The sequence below is a fragment of the Hemitrygon akajei genome, chromosome 27 (assembly GCF_048418815.1).
Source record: "Hemitrygon akajei chromosome 27, sHemAka1.3, whole genome shotgun sequence".
NCBI classification, from domain to species: domain Eukaryota; kingdom Metazoa; phylum Chordata; class Chondrichthyes; order Myliobatiformes; family Dasyatidae; genus Hemitrygon; species Hemitrygon akajei.
Window position 1 is genome coordinate 36,953,245 of NC_133150.1, and position 22,264 is coordinate 36,975,508.

At 43.4% G+C, this 22,264-nt stretch overlaps 1 protein-coding gene across 2 annotated transcripts in view; it reads left to right on the forward strand.

The window, feature by feature from the left end:
- The window catches only part of LOC140717257 (leucine-rich repeat neuronal protein 2-like), a 333,158-nt gene extending 312,091 nt beyond the window's left edge, over window positions 1-21,067 (forward strand). Inside the window, exons 3-5 of one of the 2 annotated variants that reach the window (XM_073030646.1) lie at window positions 4,906-5,058; window positions 10,755-10,871; window positions 16,801-21,067. In XM_073030646.1, coding sequence (XP_072886747.1) covers window positions 17,111-19,249 — 2,139 coding nt within the window. In that variant the 5' untranslated portion in view covers window positions 4,906-5,058; window positions 10,755-10,871; window positions 16,801-17,110 and the 3' untranslated portion in view covers window positions 19,250-21,067. The remainder of the gene's footprint in view (window positions 1-4,905; window positions 5,059-10,754; window positions 10,872-16,800) is intronic. The other variant, XM_073030645.1, reaches the window with a different exon arrangement.
- Window positions 21,068-22,264: the final 1,197 nt, after the last annotated feature.

Here is a 22,264-nt window from a genome sequence, read left to right on the forward strand (position 1 = left end):
TCCCCACCATCGAGGCATCCTTCAAAAGGCAATGTCTCAGGAAGGTGGCATGCATCATTAAGGACTCTCACCACACAGACCATGCTCTCTTCTCATTGCTATCATCAGGGAAGAGGTAAGGCCATAAGACACAGGAGCAGAATTAGGCCATTCAGCCCATCGAGTCTGCTCTGCCATTCCATCATGGCTGATCCTGGATCCCACTCAACCCCCAAACACCTGCCTTCTTGCCATATCGTTTGATGCCCTGGTCAATCAGGAAACAATCAACTTCCACCTTAAATATGGCAGAGCATTCCACAGATCCACTACTCTCTGGCTAAAAATAATCCTCTTTACATGTGTTCTAAAAGGTCACCCCTCAATTTTGAGGCTGTGCCCTCTCGTTCAGGATATGGCTACCATAAGAAACATCCTCGCCACATCTACCCTATCTAGTCCTTTCAACATTCAGTAGGTTTCAATGAGCTCACCATATTGGTAGTGACCATGGATCTGCGCCTGGAAGGTTTCCAGGGCGCAGGCCTGGGCAGGGTTGTATGGGAGACCAGCAGTTGCCCAAGCAGCGAGTCTCCCCTCTCCACGCCACCGATGTTGTCCAAGGGAAGGGCAAGGGCTGATACAGCTCGGCACCAGTGACATCGCAGGAGTTGCCAGAGCGAGGTTGAAGGCAACATCGGACTGCCTTAGGGACTCCAGCTCCGGATTTGTCCTCGGGATTTACTCCCGAAGCCTTTCCCATGAGTGGGTATAGCCGCGAGGCAGCGGAGGTTTGAAATCAGAGTTTTCCCTCTCTTAGATGGACTGCCTTCCCAGACTGACGAGTTCCATCTACCCGAAGCACTGGTTTTAAGGCACCAGGACCTGCCTTTGCCCCTTCTCCTGTCGGTAGAAACAGTTCCGCCGGGCTTAGAGGCTAAGCCACACAAGAAGGCCAGGAGTTGGGCTGCGTTGTCAGAGGCTATTTGAGGTACATGCCATGAGGAGCACTTTTAGGTAGTGGGAGCTTGTCCCCACTACCACTCCTCAGCTTGACAACCTTGGAACCCCATAAATGCCAACATTACATTTGCCTTCTTTACCACAGACTCAAACTGTAAATTAACCTTCTGGGAATCTTGCACGAGGACTTCTAAGTCCCTCTGCACCTCTGATGTTTGAACCTTCTCCCCATTTAGATAATCGTCTGCACTATTATTCCTTTTAGCTAAGTGCATTATCATACATTTCTCAACATTGTAATCCATCTGCCACTTTTTTGCCCATTCTTCCAATTTGTCTAAGTCCTGCTGCAATCGCATTGCTTCCTCTGCACTACTTAACCCTCCACCTATCTTCATATCATCCGCAAACTTGCCACAAAGCCATCAATTCCATTATCTAAATCACTGATAAACAATGATGTTCACACAGAGAGTGGTGGGTGCATGTAACGCCATAGGATTTTAGTTTGTTAAACAGCCTCATGTGTGGCACCTTATCAAATTTGTCAGGCAAGATTTCCCTTTACAGAAACCATGCTGACTTTGACTTATTTTATCATTAGTCTCCAAGTACCTCAAAACCTCATCCTTAATAATAGGCTCCAACACTTTCCCAACCACTGAGGTTAGGCTAACTGGCCTATCATTTCCTTTTTTTTTGGCTTTCCTCCCTTCTTAAAGAGTAGAAGACACAAACTTCAGGTGGAGCAATTGATGCAACGGCCTCTTTGGGTCCAACCAAAAGTGTGGTTATACATCCTTTATGTCTTTTTTACAATTGCAAGACACTGGTGGATGTTAAAAACATCAAGTACTGCAGGTCCACCCCATCATCGAGTTGCTCAATAGCAATGGAGCTGGACAGATTGCATACCACCGTTGTGCTGTTGCCTGGATACCATTGTTCTGCCAAGGTGGTGCACTCTGATTGTCCTGGACGTTTTTCTTGTGATCACAAGACTTTGGTGGTCATATGTAATGTAGAATACTGCAAGTCTGATTCACTAGATCATTGGCAGGACCAATAGTAGGGGAGCTGCATCGCCTCGGTTGTAGTGCAGATTCAGCCCTCATACCACGGAGCTGTCTGTTGCATCCGCCCCAGGGAGGAGACGACAGAGGCAGTGTGGGAGAGAGCAGAGGCCTCTGTCGGCACTCTGGAATCTGTACTGGGCTGAAGGGTTGACCTCCTTGGCCACTGGTGTCACTCAGAGACTTGGGCTATATATTTTTTGTTACTCTCTGACTGTATGCTCTCATAACCATAAGTGCTTATGTGTCACGTGCTGTTGGTAATGCGTTTTACACCTTGGCTCCAGAAGAACACTGTTTCTTTTGGCTATATTCATGTATGATTGAATGATAATTCAACTTAAATATAAACTTAAACTCAATGATTTAGGAACAGGTTGTTTCCTCTGCCATCAGATTTCTAAATGGTGCATAAACCCATGAACACTACCTCAGTATTTTGCTCTCCTTTTCCTCTCGCCTTTTTATGATTTTTGTTGTAAGCTACAGTAATTTTAGACCATAATACCAAGGAACAGAATTAGGCCATTCAGCCCATTGAGTCTTCTCTGCCATTCCATCATGGCTGATTTATTATCCCTCACAACTCCCATTCTCCTGCCTCTCCCCCGTAATCTTTCACCCTCTTACTAGTCAAACTTCCAATTTAAATATACTCAATGATTTGGCCTCCACAACCATCTGTGGCAATTAATTTCACAGATTCACTACCTTCAGGCTGAAGAAATTCCTCCTCATCTCTGTTCTAAAGGGGACGTCCTTCTATTCTGAGGCTGTGCCTTCTAATCCTGGAATTTCTTTATGTACTGCACTTCTGGTGTCGAATTTACAACTGTTCACCAGCACCTTCTCTGTTACCCCTCAAGAGCCACATCTAGATCCCAAAAGATAAACACAGTTGTGGAAATGTTCAAAAAGGTTCTTTCTAACATTGCAGAAAACATCGGCAAGCACTAAAACTGCAGTCTAAATTTCAGAGGCCATCCAAACACATCTCTCTGGTATCTTGTAAACAGTTCAGCAGGGAATTCTCCGTGCTGAAAATCTGTGCTCCTGTAGTGGGGAGTGGATTAAAGAGCAACAGCAATGTGTCCCCAATTCCAGACTCAGCAGAGTTAACACACAAAATGTTGGTGGAACGCAGCAGGCGTTCCACCAGCATTTTGTGTGTGTGTTGCTTTAATTTCCCGCATCTGCAGATTTCCTGGTCCCAGCAGAGTTAGTCCCAGTTCGCAGAGTATCAGTAAACAAGTGCCACAAAGAGAAATGTGGCGAATTAAAAACACCCCACAAGCACTGATGTAGATAAAGCAGGGAACAAAAGAAATAGATGTGAAAATAGACAGAAACATAGTTAAACAGCTTCATGGGATATAAAGGAGGGTGGCCATATTATCCAATATTCAGAAAAATAAATGAGGCATTTATTTGCATCGAATGCAAATAGGCTAGTAATAAATTAGGGAATAGAAATACTCAGGAGCATTTTATAGGTCAACATCTCTGTTTAATTATCTTCTAAAGGACATCTATGTGGAGTCTACTCCTGTTAACTACTCCCCAGTCTATCACATCTAACCCCGATGCCCTGTAAATTTCTCTGTTCCCTTCTTGCTTACTGACTGCTGTACAAAGCGAGTCCCAAGCCAATTTGACTGAATCTTAAATTTGGCTGCAGATTTAATTTGCAGTGACTAGTTTCATTCCTTTACCTGTCATTCATCTTCCCTTTTCCCATACCAATAACGTTTCTACCCAGCTTATCTGGCTAATCATATGTTTTAGCATAACAAACATCAATAAAGAATACACCGGAACAATAGAGACACTGATCTGAGCAATCTTTTCATTGTGAGAGCTCTTCTAAGTGGAAAATTCAGAGTATCAGTTAGACTGTGATTTCAGAATTGGCTGGTTGAATAACAAGCCATTCAGTCTTGTCAAATAACAACAGGTTCTCTGGGCACCAGCAACAGGTTGTGGCTTCATCTACCATCTCAGCCAAGCCAGCTCCTGAAATTCGGTCCTTACCACGTACCTGTTAAGGGGTAGAACAGCCAAGGATTGTCCAGTCTTCGCCTGTCAGCAGGTGGTCTGTGCTCTTCTCTGTGAGAATAGGAGACAGAAGGATCAAGCACAGGACACCAATCCACTTGTCTCTGGCTCGCTACTGCTGGAAGAAGTGCCTGCGTTTGACCGGTCTCTCGCTCGAAGCCGCTGGTGGAAGGTGCCTGCGTCTGGTCGGTCCCTCTCTCCCTCTCATTCAGTGCTGCCAGGGGATGGTGGTTGAGTCTTGGACAAGGTTTAATTGGTTTGTAGATTGGACTCCGCTGTTCATGTTATCATGTTTGGGCCCTGGTTACTCCTTTTGCTATTTTGACCAAGACTGACTGGCTCTGGAGCCTGCAGTCAACCAGCAACACAGCACTAAATTAAACTGAACTGAACTAAATTGAACATTCCTAGACTGTATTAATGATTCTGTGGTTTGATGTTTTATATCCTTTGAGCGGGTTCCATGACATTTCTTTGTCTCGGGGCTGTCTGTGGGGGAGGACGAATCTCAGGGTTGTATACCACATACATACTCTGATAATAAACGCACTTTGAATCTTTGAACGAGACGTGTGAGTTGTTCATTCCTGAGTTGCTCAATCCACAGAAGTGTGGGTTTCCTTTAGGTGCTCCGCATTTCCTCCCACATTCCAAAGACATGTGGTCAGGGTTAGTGAGGTGTGGGCATGCAGTGTTGGTGTTAGAGGCATGGTGATACTTACAGGGCTGCCCAGCACAATGCTTACTGATTTGATTTAAAGCATTTCACTGTATATTTTGACGTATATGTGACAAATAAAACTAATCTTTAATAATTCCTTGTGTTTCTTTACAGCAGAAGCAAGTTTTCAGGAAGAAGCTACAGAAGTCCATTCCTTATTCCAGAGGACTTCATTTAAGACTACTGGGATTGATTTGTACTTTTGTCACCTTTGCCCCTGATTCCCAAATCCATTTGGGCCTTGCGCCAAGATTTTGTCCGTGCCAGGTAAGGTTAATGATAAATTTCAAGGAACTTAAGTTTAAAATAAGAAGTAGACATCAGATGCTGAGGTCACCCAATTGGAAATTGAAGTTGTGTTTTTCTGTTCCTAAAAGATAGTCATGCTACAACACACTAATTATATTTTGAGTAAAATTGTTTATGTAGTCATTTTGGACTCATTCATCAATTATTCAATATTAGCAACGGTCTTATATGTACATATATACTGTACTGTGAAAAATTCTTAGGTACCCTAGCTACGTGCCTAAGACTTTTTACCATAGTAATTCTATACATTGCACTTTAATATTGCCACAAAAATAACAAATTTCATGACATATGTGAGTGATGATAACCAGGATTCTGATACGGGTCTCCATTGTGGACTGAGAGTGGGAAGGGGGTGGGGAGAGAGGAGTCATGGTTGGGAAAAGGGAAAGAGAAAGGGAAGGGAGCAGGAAGCACCAGAGAGACATTCTGTAACGATCAATAAACCAAATGCCTCAAAACAAATTACATTCACTGGTGCCTCAGGACTGGGTGTGTCCATACCCACACAAACCTCCTCAGCCGCCGCAGCACTCTTTCATTGCCACCTGTTTCACACCCCTCATACAGTGATCCTCCCTCGCCATTCCCAAAATTCTTTGTTCCCGCCAGATCTACAAACTCGCTCTCCACTCCACTTTGACAAATCCAGTACTGTGCAAAAGTCTTAGGCACCCTAGCCTAATATATATGCCTAAGATATTCTGTGCAGTACTCTGTGTGTAGAACATAAACAGCAATATGAAAATAGCCATTAGCAATTCAGACATGAACAATCCTATGACCCTCCGGGTAGAAGATATGACCTTTCCCTTCCACCTGGTTCTGATTTATCTTTCCAAATCCTTGGTGAGCTTTCCACACTTCAACAAGATTCCCTTCTTATATATTCGTCCTTTAAACTTCTCTCTATCTCTCTCCCCCATCATTCAATCCCTGTTGTTTTTCTCTCTGCACTTCTTTCTGCCTCATTTGTCTGAATGCCTCACCTCTCTCATTCTGCCTTTCCTCTTTCTATCCCACCTCTTTCTGTCACACTTTTACACTCTATCCCTCCTCCTTACTTTCTCTCTCCCTTCTCTTACTCTCTCTCTCTTGCTTTATTTTCTCTCTCTCATTCGCTCTCACTCTCACAGTCCTCCAATTACAAAACACTGTCTTCAATGTTCCCTGGACAACCACATGCGGTATTTTATGACTTTAATACTACTCCAGCCATTAGTATGTCTGTAGCATTCATTTAAAGGGCAATTTATCTAACAGGACAGGAGTTCCAGCTAAAACATGTGTTCAACCCTCTCAGTACCAATCCCTCTAGATATCTGCATTCCTCCAGATAGCTGAGAGTGAATATATCTCCTCCTCCTAAATTGTCAGACTCATTGTCTGAAGGGAGTTGCCCAGCCATGTGTTTCCAGTGGCGAGTGTACACAGGTAGTACTGAGAAGTAGTAAGTTAATGCAGCGTGACGTTCTGCTAGTTACTAATTGAACTGCTACAGGGAAAGGAGACGGAAAACAGAGGAAAAAAATCTGTAAAACCAGTTTGATTACACAGCCAGAGTAAAGTGATTGTGATAAAGGATTCAGAATCTAAAAATGCCTCCGAGTCAGAAAGTTGTGAATTGAAGATCTCCTTCAACCTGTTTTGGGCGCATCCTACATTGTTAGCACTGAGGAGTGTGACACTGTGTGCTTATCGATGGGTCAGCAGTGGAAAGGTTGAGCAGTTTCAATTTTATTTCATTAGGAGTTTAAGGAGATCTGGTTTGTCAGCAAAGGCAGACAAAGCAAGTTTCTACAGATTTACCATGGAGAGTATTCCAACTGGTTTCCTCACCACCTGGTATGGGGGGGTGGGGGGGAGGGCATTGCACAGGATTGGAAAAAGCTGCAGAGGGTTGTAGATTCTGCCAGCTCCATCACAAGCACTAGCCTCCCCACCATCGAGGACATCTTCAAAAGGAGAAGACTCAAAAAAGGTTGCATTCATCATTCAGGACCCCCAATCACCCTCTTCTCATTGCTACCATTAGAGAGGAGGTACAGGAGCCTGAAGGCACACACTCAATGATTCAGGAACAGCTTCTTCCCCTCTGCCACTGGACTTCTGAAAGGACAATGAACTTACGAACACTGCCTGACTAATTTTTGCTCTCTTTTCATGGTGCTTATTTTTAATATAGATTTCTTATTGTAATCTATGGTATATTTTATGTATTGCACTGTACTATTACCTCAAAAACAACAAGTTTCACTACATATGTCAGTGATAATTGTACTGATTCTGATTCTGTGCTGTTTTAAACCAAGGTCCTACTTGCTTTTCAGCTGATGTAAAAAATTCAAATGGTGCTATTTCAAGGACCAGAGATGGTTGTCCTGGTGTGCTGCCCAATCTTTATTCCACAATCAACATCATATTACATTGCTGTGGCAGTTTCCTGTGCTCAAAGTTCAAAGTAAATTTATAATCAAAATACGTACTTGTCACCATAAACAACCCTTTCCTTGCAGACATTCACAGTAGAACAAAGAAATACAATAGACTCAACAAACATCTACACCCGGCGATAAAGCAATGTGAGGGAAAAAAGACAAACTGTACAAACACATAAATAAATAACTAAATAATAGATAAATTATTTTAAAACAAACAAATAAATAAATTGAAATTAAATACATAAATAATCTAAAATAAATAAAGAAAACTGGCAAATTAATTAATTAGACTGACAAGCTATTTTAATAAATAAATGGATGGCTGGATGGATGAGAGAACAAATCAATCAATTAATCGATCAGTCAGAGAACATGAGTTGTAGAGTCCTTGAAAGTGAATCCATGGGTTGTGGAATTGGCTGAGTGTTGAAGTTATCCACCACCACGTTGGATCAGGAACCTAATCGCTGAAGGGTAATAGCTGTTCCTGAACCTGGTGGTATGGGACCTTAGGCTCCTGTAACTCCTTCCTAATGGCAGCAGTGAGAAGAGAGCATGGCCTGGATGATGGGGTTCTTTGATGATGGATGCTGCTTTCCTGTAGCAGTGCTCCTTGCAGATGTGCTCAGTAGAGGGTGGGGAGACCTTTTCCTGTGATGAACTCATTTTTCTGTGGTTAGTTTTCATTTTAGGTATGGTATTTCCAATGCTATAGTAGTGACTACACTTTAAAAATCACTCTGCAGCATATGGAGTAATGATGGGTATTATATGAATTCAAGTTTTTCCTTCTTTGAAGAGGTACCATTTTTGAATGGGTCTTTGCAAGTAGGAGCTGCTCTTTTTTCTGCGCAGCACAAAATCCTCCCCAGGGAAACAATGAAGATTGTCTTTTAAATCAACACCCGGAACCATAGAAATGAACAGCAACTTGTCAAGCTGCCTGTATATAAGGTTCTATTTATTTCTCAGCAGCCAAGGTTACCCATTTCTTAGCTCCCGAGGTCAAACATTTAAAGCAAAAACAATGGAATCAAAAGAGTGAAAGTATTTGCATAAGCAATCAGGACCCTGTATTCCATGAGAAGAAACATTTCCCTGGTGGAAATCCCAGTGTAGCTGCCGTAATGAAAATATCATGAAATATCTGGTTCGTAATGAGTTGTGCTCTACGAAGCAGCTGTAAATCCAGGCCACGAGTCACAGTAGGAAGTGCCTCGCTGTTCACAATGTATTGTGGCAATTAATGAGACCAAATTCAAATAAACTGCTTGCACTGGGGAATGAGGTATAATCGGGGGTGTTAACTATATCCTGCCCTGATGAATTTTCTATCCATTTTTCCTCCATTTGTACCTGAAGACACAACCCCAGACTCATCATTGTTCTTCACTACCTCAGTCTTCCTTTTTTTTGTAGCTATTTATTTTTTGTAATATTGCATAATAGGTCTGTCTTTGCACTGTACTGCTGCCACAAACAAGTTCCACGTCACATAAGACAGTGCTAATGGTGGACAACAGTTTTTTTTAAGAAGTGTTGCCTTCAGAGTGTTTTTTTTAGTTTATGATAGACCACTTGAAGCTGAACGCAAATATAATTTCAGACTGAATCAACACACACAAAATGCTGGAGGAACTCAGCAGGCCAGGGAGCATCGATGGAAAAGAATAAACCGTCAACGTTTCGGATCGAGACCCCTCATCAGGTGTCCTGAAGAAGAGTCCCGGCCCGGAACATCGACTGTTCATTCTTTTCCTTAGATGCTGCCTGGCTTGTTGAGTTCCTCCAGCATTTTGTGTGTGTAGCTTTGGATTTCCAGCATCTGCAGATGTTCTCGTGTTTATAATTTCAGACTACTTGAATCACATAGGAATTGGGAGAAACAAGAAATTAACTTTTATTGAATATAATATGTTTAATTGCATAACAGCACTTTGCAATAGATCAACTAAGCTAAAAATTATTTCTTGATGATTTTCATTTGTACTCAGTTTCTGAGGCTTCTCGCTTAAGTGTCCAACAATAATCAGCCAGCATTGATGGATTCCAGCTGCTTTGATGTTTTTCCATGACCGCAATGTCCTGGTGAAATGTTTCACCGTGCTCGTCACTGACAGCGCCAAGATTTGCAGGGGAGAAGTCTAAATGGGAATGCAGAAATGAATCTTTAGTGACATATTGCAATTCATGGTTCTGTATGCTTGAAGCAGGTTGTCAACCAGCTGCATGTCACTTGGTGCTCTGAGGTTGCCAAGAAAATTTTCAACAACACCCTTAAGTGCCTTCCATGTGAGTTTTTTCCTGGTCCTTCTAGAAGTTTTTCAAATTGCCTGTCATTGATGACCTTGCTTAATTTGTGGACCAACAAAACTGCCTTTCTTAATCTTGACATCAGTTATTCTGACTTGAAATATGAATTGAACTACCACATATAGATAATTCTTTTAAAAAATGGTGAATGATAGGGTAATTCCATGGTCGTCGTCTTGTTCTTGTTCTTGGTTTTTGGTGCTCCAAAATATTCTGCATGGAATTTAAACTGGAGGTGGCGGAGGGTGGACTTAAGAAGGAGATTTTTGAAGAAGAAGAGTTGTCTTAAATTTAATTGGGTTTGATTGTGTGACTATGGTAGGATGAAGATTATTCCATGCTTTAATTGTGCAGGGGAAGAATGAACTGCTGTACACATCTGACTTGGTAGTTAGTATTTCAAATTGAAATGAGTGCCCTCGTCTGCTCCTAATAGCTTCGGGTTTGGTGTAGGATTGGTAGTCTATGTCAAGCTGACAAGTGTTTTTCATGATCAGTAGCTCAAAATCCATAAGATACACCCAAAAGCATTCAGGAAGTAAAATCTTTGTTGTCCAGTGTAATAAACCATGGACATCAGAGATCCCAAAGAGCTCTGCTGATCTTTCTTTTTATTTTCACTCCTGTAAATCAGGATATTTGACTGTAAAAAGCATGATCCCATAAAGTCTGACCCAATCGTTAGTCAATATCTGCCCTTGTTGGTAGAATCCCAGATGGCAACAAGGATGCGTACAGGAGTGAGATAGATCAGCTGGTTGAGTAACGACACAGCCGCAACCTTGCACTCAGCTTCAGCAAGGCCAAGAACTGATTGTGGACTTAAGGAAGAAGAACCCAAAGTTCACAGTAAACTTGTTATTAATATATACTATCTTGAAATTCATTTCCTTGCAGATATTTATAGGAAAGTAAAGAATTACAATCGAATGTATAAGAGATATACATCAACAAAGAGACAAACAGCAAAAGTGCAGAAGATTCTTTGGGTTGTAGAGTCAGTTCAGCATTCAGGTGAGTAAAGTTATCTACGCTGGTTCCGGAACCTGATGATTGTGGGGTGATACCTTTTCCTGAATCTAGTGGTGTGGGACCTAAGGCTCCTGTACTTGCTAACCAATGGTAGTAGCGAGAAGAATCTGGAGCACACACACCAGTCTTCATTGGGAAGTCAGCAATGGAAAGGGTAAACAGCTTCAAGTTCCCGGGCGCCAACGCTTCAGTGAGTCCAACACATTGATGCAGTCAAGAAGAAGGGATGGCAGCATGAAGAGTTTGAGGGGTTTTGGTATGTCACTCAAAACTCCTACAAAGTTCTACAGATGTATGGCATTCTGACTGGTTGCATCACCAGTTGGTATGGAGCCTTCAAAGCACAAGATTGCAAGAGTCTTCAGAGGGTACAGTCTCAGCTGATTCCATCACTGCCACAAACCTCCTCACCAGTGAGCCCTTTGATAAGACGTGGTATTCAGGAAGCTGGCATTCATCGTTAAGGACACTCACCATCCAGGACATGCCCTTCTTCTCATTGCTATCATCCGGCATGAGGTAGAGGAACCTGCAGAAACGCACTAACGATTTAGGAGCAGCTTCATCCTCTCCTCCATCGTATTTATGAACAGTCCATGAACCCATGAATGCTACTTCATTATTCCTTTGTTTGCACGGTTTATTTTGGTAACTTATAGATATTTGCGTCTCGCACTGTAATGCTGCCGCTAAGCAACTTTTATGTCATACATCAGAGACAATAATTCTGATTGTGCACTTTCCAGAAAAAATAATTAAAACAATGAATTTGAGCTGGTTAGAAAGAACCACATTTGGGAGTGAAGGCCATGTCTCAGATTGCTTAACCCCAGGTGGGTATCAAGCGCTGGCCTCTTCTTGCTCAAGACCACACATGTGCGCCTTTAATTTCTGGTGGAGTTGTCAGGGCACCGTCATGACAAACGTTTTGCACCGATCTTTTTGGTGATCGCTCATCGTACGGCGTGTCTTGGGCACCTGAAACCTGGCAGAGCCCATCCCTCTCCAGGTTTTTTTTTTACGAGGTCGAGTTGCTAGCTCGACACTCAAACCAGGCACGGATGGAGAGCGTGCAAGGGAGCCGGTCGGATTCGAACTCAGGACCTCTCGCCCCAGAGTCCAGCACTGATGCCACCAGCCAGCTACCACACATGATACCTTCACTCAATAAGCCATCCGAAAAATAGCCTGTAAATTCCAGGCCCCATTTGTAAGTATTAAGGCTCCACCAATGATCACAAGGGAGAATGCTGGCAAGAGTGAGGTGGGAAGCAGCGAGAAAGCCCCGAAGGTCATATTTCCCACTGTTACTTCCAAATTTAAAGGCAAGACATATTTAAAACATCTTCATTTCGCTTTCCAGTCACAACCAAATTGAAAGAGTCTCCGAGTGTCTGACAAGGTTATCCAGGGATTGGAGATAAACCTGAAGTGGGAGGAGGGTGATTGTGAATGCTTGGCAGCTCAGTGGGATATAGGTTTCCTTTGTGGACCGTAGTGGGGGTAGAATATGGAGCAAGGGAGTGTCTTATTGCTTCTTCTGTATGCAAAGCTTTGAAGGCATTAACCTGAGGGATCCAGTCTAGAAGCCTCCCTTGAGTGCCCTGAGGTCCTGCAGATGTCAAAACTGAATTAAAATTAGACAGGCAATCTCCTTAAAATGATTCAGTAATCCAACCATCAAATGATTATAGTTTGGCCTAAATCCCACCTGACTAGATTAAAGGTAGCAGAGGAGTAGGGGTCATTTGGAATATTTTTTTTAAAATATGGCTATTAAAATACATGAGGGAAAATGTTACCAGAAACAAAACAGGCTGCTAGAGTTAAAATGAAGAATATCGGTGATGTAGCTGAATAGCAGAAGGGACCAAAGGGCTTCTCCTGCGGTTATGAGCCAATGGGAATTTCTGTTGCAACTTCCATAGTGTTTGCTAAATGTAGTATGATGGAGACCCTTCTTGCATTCGGTCTGCTGATTGGGCCATTTCTGTCCCAATGCAGCAAGCTAACCACACCAGGTATTCCCTGTTGATCACACATGCAAGCACTGAGCAGGCCTGCGGATGTTAGTCACAGGGAGCACAAAGAGCTTTCTGGCCATTTCTGATGGGCAAGTTTTACAGGCAAAAGCACACAAGCATCTGTGTATGAACAGAAAACACCCACAGGGATATAATCGAGTGGTGTTAAACATTAGTCTGATACCTTTTCCAGTCAGGAAATATGCATCCATTCGTCTAAATGTTAGTAGAAACAAAGCAGACTGAATGGACCTCTATTTAAATTTGTGGAGCTGACATGAGCATTAATTCTAATATGTCGTCACTTTGAGCTGCAATTGCTCAGGCTGCTACTGACAAAAAATGCCATTAGCAGTCAACCACTCGGTGTGGATTATAGTCAAGTGAAGGCCAAATTGGGCAAGGAAAAACAGCTCCCTTCACTAATGAACCAGCAGATTTTTTTTATAATAATGTGGCAGCTTTCATTGTCATTTTATGTCTAGTCTCAGCCTGTAAGTCACTTCATTTATTATGTTCTGAGAAACGCACACAAAATCCTGGAGGAACTGCAGAGGTCAGGCAGCATCTGTGGAAAGGAGTAGTCAATGATTCAGGCCAAGACCCTTCATCAGGACTGGAATGAAAGGGGGTAGAAGCCAGAATAAGAAGGTGGAGGCAGGGTGGGGGGGGGCGAAGGGGAATATGTACAAGCAAGATGGTAATAGCTGAAGCCAGGTGAGAGGAAAAGTAGGTGGGTGGGTTTGAAATAAGAGCTGGGAGGTGATTGGTGAAAAGAGAAAGAGCTGAAGAAGAAGGAATCTGATAGGAGAGGAGTGTGGACCCTGTGAGAAAGGGAAGGAAGAGGAGACCCGGGGGGCGGGGGGGAGGTGACATAGGCCCATAAGTAGAAGAGGTAAGTAGGGAGCCAGAATGAGGAATGGAAGAAGAGAGAAGGGGGGGAGGGGAGAAACTATTTGAAGTTAGAGAAATCAATGTTCATCCGATCAGGCTGGAGGCCACCCAGACAGAATGTGAAGTGTTGCTCCTCCAACCTGAGAGTGGCCTCGTCCTGGCAGTGGAAGAGGCCATTGATCAACATGCAGTCTTCAGCACACAGTGAGGATGTCTGAGAACTTTGCACAGTACTATATTGACTAAATATTTTCCAACATTAACAAAAACTGAGGGTTCACATATATTGCTGGTTCAAGGGCAAATAAAGAGAGGATGGAGATGGATGTCTTTCCACTGTGTGCTTCAAACTGAGTCAAAATTAACCCACACAGGAAATGATATAAAAATCAGCTTACAGTACTGTACAAAGGTCTGAGGCATCCTGTCTATATATATGCACACACACACGCATATATACAAACATATATATATATATAAACGTGTGTGTACCTAAGACTTTTGCACAGTACTGTTGATAAATTTAATATATTCAAATCATGATGCACCATTTAACTCAACCTCAGGATTGCCAGGGGTCTAAGGCATTGTCTTTTCAGATCCCAGTGAGCTTTGTGACCCGGCCATTTGTGAGCACATTTATTGAGCTGTACACCTGCCATTGCAGAACGCTGAATAGAATTTCACAAACTCACTTGATTTTGATGTCGGGGGAATGGAAGTGAGAAGAGTTTCAATCCAACACACTATATCTACTGAGGAGAGGGCAGCATTCACTTCCATGTCGAGACCCCCTTTAATCCATTGTTAATAGCCTTGTACCTTCAGAATCAGAATCAGGTTTAATATCACCTGTATCATACAGTACAGTTCAATACATAAATAAAACTATAAATTACAATAATAAAAAAATACAGCGCTGTGTAAAAATCTTGGGCTTATATACATATATAGCTAGGGAGCCCAAGACTTGTGCACAGCACTGTATTTTTCAGCGTGGAGTGGAGAACACACTTGTAAAGGATGTTGGAAATGGTGAAGCCGGAGTGAGTGTGGGACAGGTGACAGAGAAGGGGTGCCAGAGGTGGGGGGGTGGTGGCATGAGTACAGACACAGCCAGCCCTCAGACACCAGGCAAGGTCACTTGATTGCAAACAATTGGTTTATTGATCATTGCAGAATGTCGCTCTGGTGCTTCCTGCTCCCTTTCCAGGGCTTGAAAGAGCAGATGGAAAGGATGTGGAATGTTAAAGCCAGAGTTATCCCGGTGGTGATGGGAGCACGTGGAGCTGTGACTCCTGGACTGGGAGAGTAGCTCCAACAAATCTCGGGAACAACTTCTGAGATCTCAGTGCAGAAGAGTACACTACTAGGAACAGCAAGGATCCTGTGTCAAACTCTCAAGCTCCCTGGCCTCTGGTAGAGGACCCAAGATTGAGAGAAAATACACAAACACACCACCCATAAGGGTTGAGAAAATTAAAGAAAAACACACACACCCACGTGTGTGTGTGTGTGTGTGTGTGTGTGTGTGTGTGTGTGTGTGTGTGTGTGTGTGTGTGTGTGTGTGTGTGTGTGTGTGTGTGTGTGTGCGCGCCAAAGACTTTTGCACAGTAGATTAGATTCAACTTGATTGTCATTGTGCCGAGTACAGATACCAAGCCAAATGAAATGCAGTTAGCATCTAACCAGAAATACAAAGAATAGTGTTATTTACAAAATAACTGCGAATGAAAAGTAAGTGCTACAGCACACAAATATAAAAGTACTGAGACAGTACAATATGGGTGCAATAGTAGCGTTGTGATGTGAGGTTCAGCAGGGTCACAGCCTCAGGGAAGAAGCTCTTCCTGTTCCTGCTGGTGCGGGAGCAGAGGCTCCTGTAGCGCCTACCGGATGGGAGGAGAGTAAAAAGTCCATGGTTAGGGTGAGATGCATCCTTGATAATGCTTTTCGCCCTGCACAGGTGGCGTTTGTGGTAGATGTTATCAATGGTGGGCAATTGGGTGCCGATAATCTGCTAGGCAGTTTTCACCACCCGCTGGAGTGCTTTGTGGTCCGATGCGGGACAATTGCCATACCACACTGAGACGCAGTTGGTGAGTATGCTCTCAATGGTACAGTGGTAAAAGTCCATCAGTATCCTGGGACAGAGGTGAGCTTTCTTGATGCTCCGCAGGAAATAAAGGCACTGTTGCACCTTTTTGATCAGGATGGAGGAGTTCAGGGATCAGGTGAGATCCTCTATATATAAATTAACTACCTAGTGAAATGTGTTGTTATGAGGCAGTAGTACAGTTCAAGACATAAAATGTACCATAAATTACAATAAGAAATATATATTAAAAAATTAAACAGGACAGAAAGAGAGCTAGAAAATAGTGAGGTGGCATTCGTGGGTTCATTGTGCATTCAGAAATCTGATGGTAGGTTTGAGTGTGTGTCTTCAAGCTCCTGTACCTTCCTCCCTAATAGTAGCATTGAGAAGAAGGCACGTCCTGGGTGGTGAGGTACCTGCTGGCTCGGACTTGTATTTTGCATCAAACTATGAAGGCACTCTTGGTTCAACAGTACAATTCACAGAAGAATTACTATGAGTTACCATGAGAATATATTAACAGTAATTCAAAAAGAGAGCTTAATAGTGAGGTAAAAACATTCATGGGTTTATGGACTATTCAGAAAGTTGATGGTGCAGATGAAGAAACATTAGGTGTGTGTCTTCAGGCTCCTATATCTCCTCCCTCATGGTTGCAGTGAGAAGAGTTGTTAAAAGTATCAACCAAACTGAAAATGCAAAACTTACTAATACATATTTCTTTCCAGAAGTGCCTCAGTAGTCACTCTGAGGTAAATAAGTAGCATATTGATTAATGATATTGTTTTTAATTAATTAATCTAATTCCATCAGCACATAAAACACTATTTAACCAAAAAAAATGCACCTTTTCCAAAGCAATTCACTAACCCGGCTTATTTTTTTTCCCTTTCAGTATCAGCCCACTGAGACGGCGATCAGTCGCTTCCTACAAATGCTGAATGAAGCATAATTCACAAAGCACTGCCAGAAACCGCCAGCTCATGGAGTGAGATGCCATTTGCTCGCGAAGTGTGGATGAGTTTTTAGAGCGGGTGTAGCCAGCTGGATCTATCTTTACCACTTACAACATGCATTAAGATGCCCTCTTGACACTTAAGAGATTTTGCTTCCAATTTTACTCCACCGCACTCCCCTATTATTGCAAGATTGCACCTTGAAGCACTCTTGAAGCTTGGGTGACAGCTTTAGGATCGGTGGGGAAAATGTTTCTGAAAGAGTACATTTTTATTAGCTTGGCAATTGTTACATTAGCTCAAGCAATACCCTGGCATGTCAGATGCCCTGATATGTGTGTCTGTGAAATTAAGCCTTGGTTTACACCGAGGTCCGTGTATCGAGAGGCACCAACAGTGGACTGTAATGCTTTTTTCATGTACAGAGTTCCTGCTGATTTGCCTGACGGAACACAGACATTACTCCTACAGAGTAACAGGATCAGCAAGATCGAACCAGGTGAGCTACATCACCTGGTGAACCTGACAGAACTAGACCTGTCCCAAAACAGTTTCTCGCAGATTGAGCACTTCAGCTCGACAAACATGACTAACCTTCTGGTCCTTCATCTGGAAGAGAACCAGCTGACTGACCTGACGGAAAAATGTTTCTCCGCTCTCACCAACCTTCAAGAACTTTACTTAAACCATAACCAGCTCAGCACCATTTCTGCCGGAGCTTTCTCTGGCCTCGGGAACCTGCTCCGGCTTCACCTGAACTCTAACAAGTTGAGGAGCATTAGAAGTGAGTGGTTTAATGCTTTACCTAGCCTGGAGATCCTCATGATTGGAGAGAATGCTGTGGAGAAGATCCAGAACATGAACTTTAAGCCTCTCGTCAACCTAAGAAGTCTGGTTCTAAGTGGAATGCGACTGAAAGAAATCTCAGATTATGCTCTTGAAGGTCTAGAGCATCTAGAAAGCATTTCTTTCTATGATAACAAATTATCCAAGGTTCCAAAGGTGGCCCTCCAGAAAGTTCCAGGTCTTAAATTTTTGGATTTGAACAAAAATTTGATTCAAAGGATCCAACAGAGTGATTTTACGGATATGCTCCATCTTAAAGAGTTGGGGATTAACAATATGGAGGAACTGACCTCCATTGATAAATTTGCTTTGGACAATTTACCTGAATTGACCAAACTGGAAGTGACCAACAACCCAAAGTTTTCCTACATTCATCCCAATGCGTTTCGGCTTGTTCCTCAGATGGAAACTCTGATGCTGAACAATAACGCCCTGAGTGCCTTATACAAAAAGACTATCGAGTCCCTATCTAAACTCCAAGAGATCAGCATCCACAACAATCCCATCAGGTGTGACTGCGTCATTCGCTGGGTGAACACTAATGAAAATCGCATTCGGTTCATTGAGCCACAGTCAACCTTTTGTGTGGACCCTCCGGAATTTAGCAGGCGTAATCTGAGAGACGTCCCATTCAGAGAGATGACAGACCGATGCCTTCCTCTCATTTCCTCAGAAGCCTTTCCCTCACATCTCAGCGTTGAAATGGAAGAATCCCTTTCCCTTCACTGCCGAGCTTTTGCTGAGCCAGATCCTGAGATTTATTGGGTCATGCCCTCTGGTGACAAGCTTTCAGCCTATACTGCATCAGACAAATACAGGCTGCGCCCTGAAGGCACGCTGGAGATATTCAATATAAGTATGGATGAAGCAGGACTTTATACCTGTGTGGCTCACAACCTTGTAGGAGCTGACTCGAAGAGTGTCACTATCACAGTGAGTGGGTTCTATCCAGAAAACGAAGACGACATTCAGCTCTATATACGAGAAACAGAAGCTCACCATATCCTGCTGTCATGGATAATCACCTCCAACATAATATCGTCAAACATCTCTTGGTCACGTATACTGAGCAATAGCAGCTTGAATGTTGCCTCCTCGGCTCGCATCCCTGCTGGCGTGCACAGTTATAATTTGACACGGCTGGAGCCGCTTGCCGAATATGTGATCTGTGTGCACGTGTCCCACGTCAGTCTCCACACTGAGACGTCCTGCATCAGGGGCAGGACCAAAGAGGCCCGCCCGGCAACCGGGCCGCGCGCCATCAGGCCACAGTTTCTAATTGCCTTGACTGTCTGCGCGCTCTTTGCGGCGATCAGCGTCCTGGCCCTCCGTAGGCTCGCGTCTGTCAGGCCGAGGGTGGTGGAGGATCACCAGCCACTGTCCGTGAGTATGCAGAGGAACCTGTCCACCTCGCTGCGCCGCATTTACCCTCTGTTCATCAAGCACTGGGAACCTGGCAGCACCTCAGGCAAAACAATAGCGGTAGAACTGCAATCCACCCCGCTGGGCTCTTCGAACGCCGGCTACTGCAGCACCATCTGAGACGAGCTCAAAGTGAGCCAAGGAGAAGTGGAACCGCAAGCCAACCTAATAAAGAGACACGTCTCCCCTTTCACTGTCCAGATGAAAACAGACAAAATGGGTCAAGGAAACAAATCTCAGCAGAAGAGGAAGTAGATCCGGATTCCAATGAGTTCTTGTAGACATAAGAGGGTGGCAGTTTTTTGGCAGTAAACCCTCCCGGTAGAAATCCCCCTTCTCTGTGCAACTGATGTCAATGTGTTTGTTCTGTACAGGTTATGAACTCTGTTAATTGGAGACATATATAGGAGTCTGGGAAAGATATTAAAAAAAAACAGGGATCTCACTGTATCTGATTTCTTATGTAAAAAAAATCCTTTGTGATCATGTCGATAGAAAATCTGTTTTTTTTTCGAGCTAGGCACTTGAAAATCTGAAAGGAAATCGAGAGCAGGTTTACAACAATTTTATACAGGAAGTATGTGCATATTTTTCTAGGTTCAGACTGTAACGTCACACACTTTGCTTTGAGCTCCCTTCTGTCCTTCGCAACGCTCAGAGAGAGAGAGAGACGAGTCACGGAGCACCTTTGAGCACCGCAATGAGTTTTGCAGTTTTGAGGCGACGCCAGTGTTTTGTATCACTGCACCATTTACCAACCTCATTTTTTCTGTAGTTTTCCTGTACCTCCGGCCATTACTGCACAAAACCGTATGTGCAGAAACGCAAAGGACTCATGGAAGCGTTTCTTTTGATTGCAGTATTTTCTGAATAAACCACAACAAAAAAAAAGTGCAAGCAAAGCTTGTCATAGTTCATTGTTGTCCTTCCATCCTGTAGGGAATTGCGGACAAACGTGAAGCCTCCTTTCTGCTGGGGCAAGATATCAAGGCAATCGCATTCTTTTGAAACTTGGGGGGGGGGGGGTAACTTAAATGCAGCCTACCCATCAGAGTCATAGATTTAATAAGCATTGGTCAGATCACACTTGGAGTGTTGTGAGCAGTTTTTGGCCCCATATCTAAAAAAGAATGTGTCAGCATTGGAGAGAGTCCAGGAGTCCAGAGAAGGTTCATGAGAATGATCCCAGGAATGAAAGGGTTAATGTATGAGGAGTGCTTGATAGCTCCGGGCCTGAACTCTCTGGTGTTCAGAAGAATAAGGTTGGGGGGGAGAGGATATCATTGAAATCTATGAGGGGCTACATAGGCAGAATGTTCCCCATTGTGGGAGAGTGTAGGACCAGAGGACACAGCCTCAGAATAGAAGGATGTCCCTTTAGAAAATAGATGAGGAGGAATTTCTTTAGCCAGAGAGTAGTAAATCTGTAGAATTCACAGTCACAGATGGCTGTGGAGGCCAAGTCATTGGATATATTTCAAATGGAAAGGTATAGGTTCTTGATTAGTAAGGCTGTCAGAGGTTATAAGGAGAAGGTGGGAGAATGGTGTTGAGGGGCAAAATTCATCAGCCATGGTTGAGTGGTAAAGACTCAAAGAGCTGAATTCTACTGCTATGTCTTTTGTTTTTTTGACTCCATTACTAAGAGAATTAAAGCCCTTTATTCTACCTAGGCGTCTTATAACTTATATACCTCAATTAAGTCTCCTCTTAGCTATCTCCATTCCAAAGAAAACAATCCTGGTTTATCCAAAGCAACACACACAGAATGCCAGAACTGAGCAGATCAGGCAGAATCTATGGAAATGAATAAATAGCCAATGTTTCAGGCTGAGACCTTTCATCGAGATTGAAAAGGAAGGGGGAAGACTTCAGAGTAAAAAGGAGCAGGGAGGGGAAGGAGGCCAGCTCGAAGGAGAGAGGTGAAGCCAGGTGGCTGGGAAAGGTAAAGCAACACACACAGAATGCTGGAGGAGCTCAGCAGGCCAGGCAGAATCTATGCAAAAAAGTACAGTCAACATTTCGGGCTGAGGCACTTCGGCAGGGCTCGGCCCGAAACGTCAGCTGTACTATTTTTCCCATAGGTGCTGCCTGGCTTGCTGAGTTCCCCAAGCACTTTGTGTGTGTTGCTCGGATTTCCAGCATCAGCAGATTTTCTCTTGTTTGCTTGGGAAAGCTAAAAGGCTGGAGACGAAGGAATCTGACAGGAGAGGAGAGTGGACCACAGGAAAAGAGAAGGAGGAGGAGACCCAGGGGAAGTGATAGGTGGGTGAAAACTTTCCAGTCATGACAATACCTTCATAAATCTCCTCTGTACCCTTTCCTGTGCAATCACGTCCTTCCAATAATGTGATCAGAACTCCATGCAGTATTCATGCTGTGGTACACCTAGTGTTTTGTACAGTCCCAGTATAACCAATGCCCTTCTACCACATCATTCTCCTAATAAAGTAAACCATCCTATACACCTCTTTGACCACCTTATTGATTAGTTTTGTTTTTATTAGCCACATGAACGTTGAAACATACACACAGTGAAGGGTGTCATCTGCATCAAATCATTGCAGCGAGAATTGTGCTGGTCGGCCCACAAGTGTTGTCATGCTTCCAACGCCAACATAGCAAGCCCACAACTTACTACCCCTAACCCATACGTCTTTGGACTGTGGGAAGAAACCAGAGCATCCACGTGATCTTTACAGAACTCGTTACAGACTGCGGTGGGAATTACACCCCGGTCTTAACAGCTGATGCAGTAAAGAATTGTGTTAACCACTACACTACCATGTTACCCTGTCCTGTTACCTTAATGGCTTTATACAGACTCTTCCACACTGTTTGATATCCTGCCATTATTGGAAGTTCCTTGTGGCGCTTTTCCAAATGCATTCCATAGACAAGTCCAGACTAATGAGCCAATTCATCAAACAGCATTAAACTTCATAGATATAATGGTTCTTACATGTAATGACCCAAAATGCTTTCTGAAAAGCACAGGACACAGAGAAATGTTAGGGCAGATATTCAAAAGCTTGTTGAAAGAATTAGGTGATAAAGAACATGGGAAGCTTTTAGACTGAGGCCAGAATTGGGGAAGACAAGATCACCTATCATCATCATGTGCCGTGTCTTACG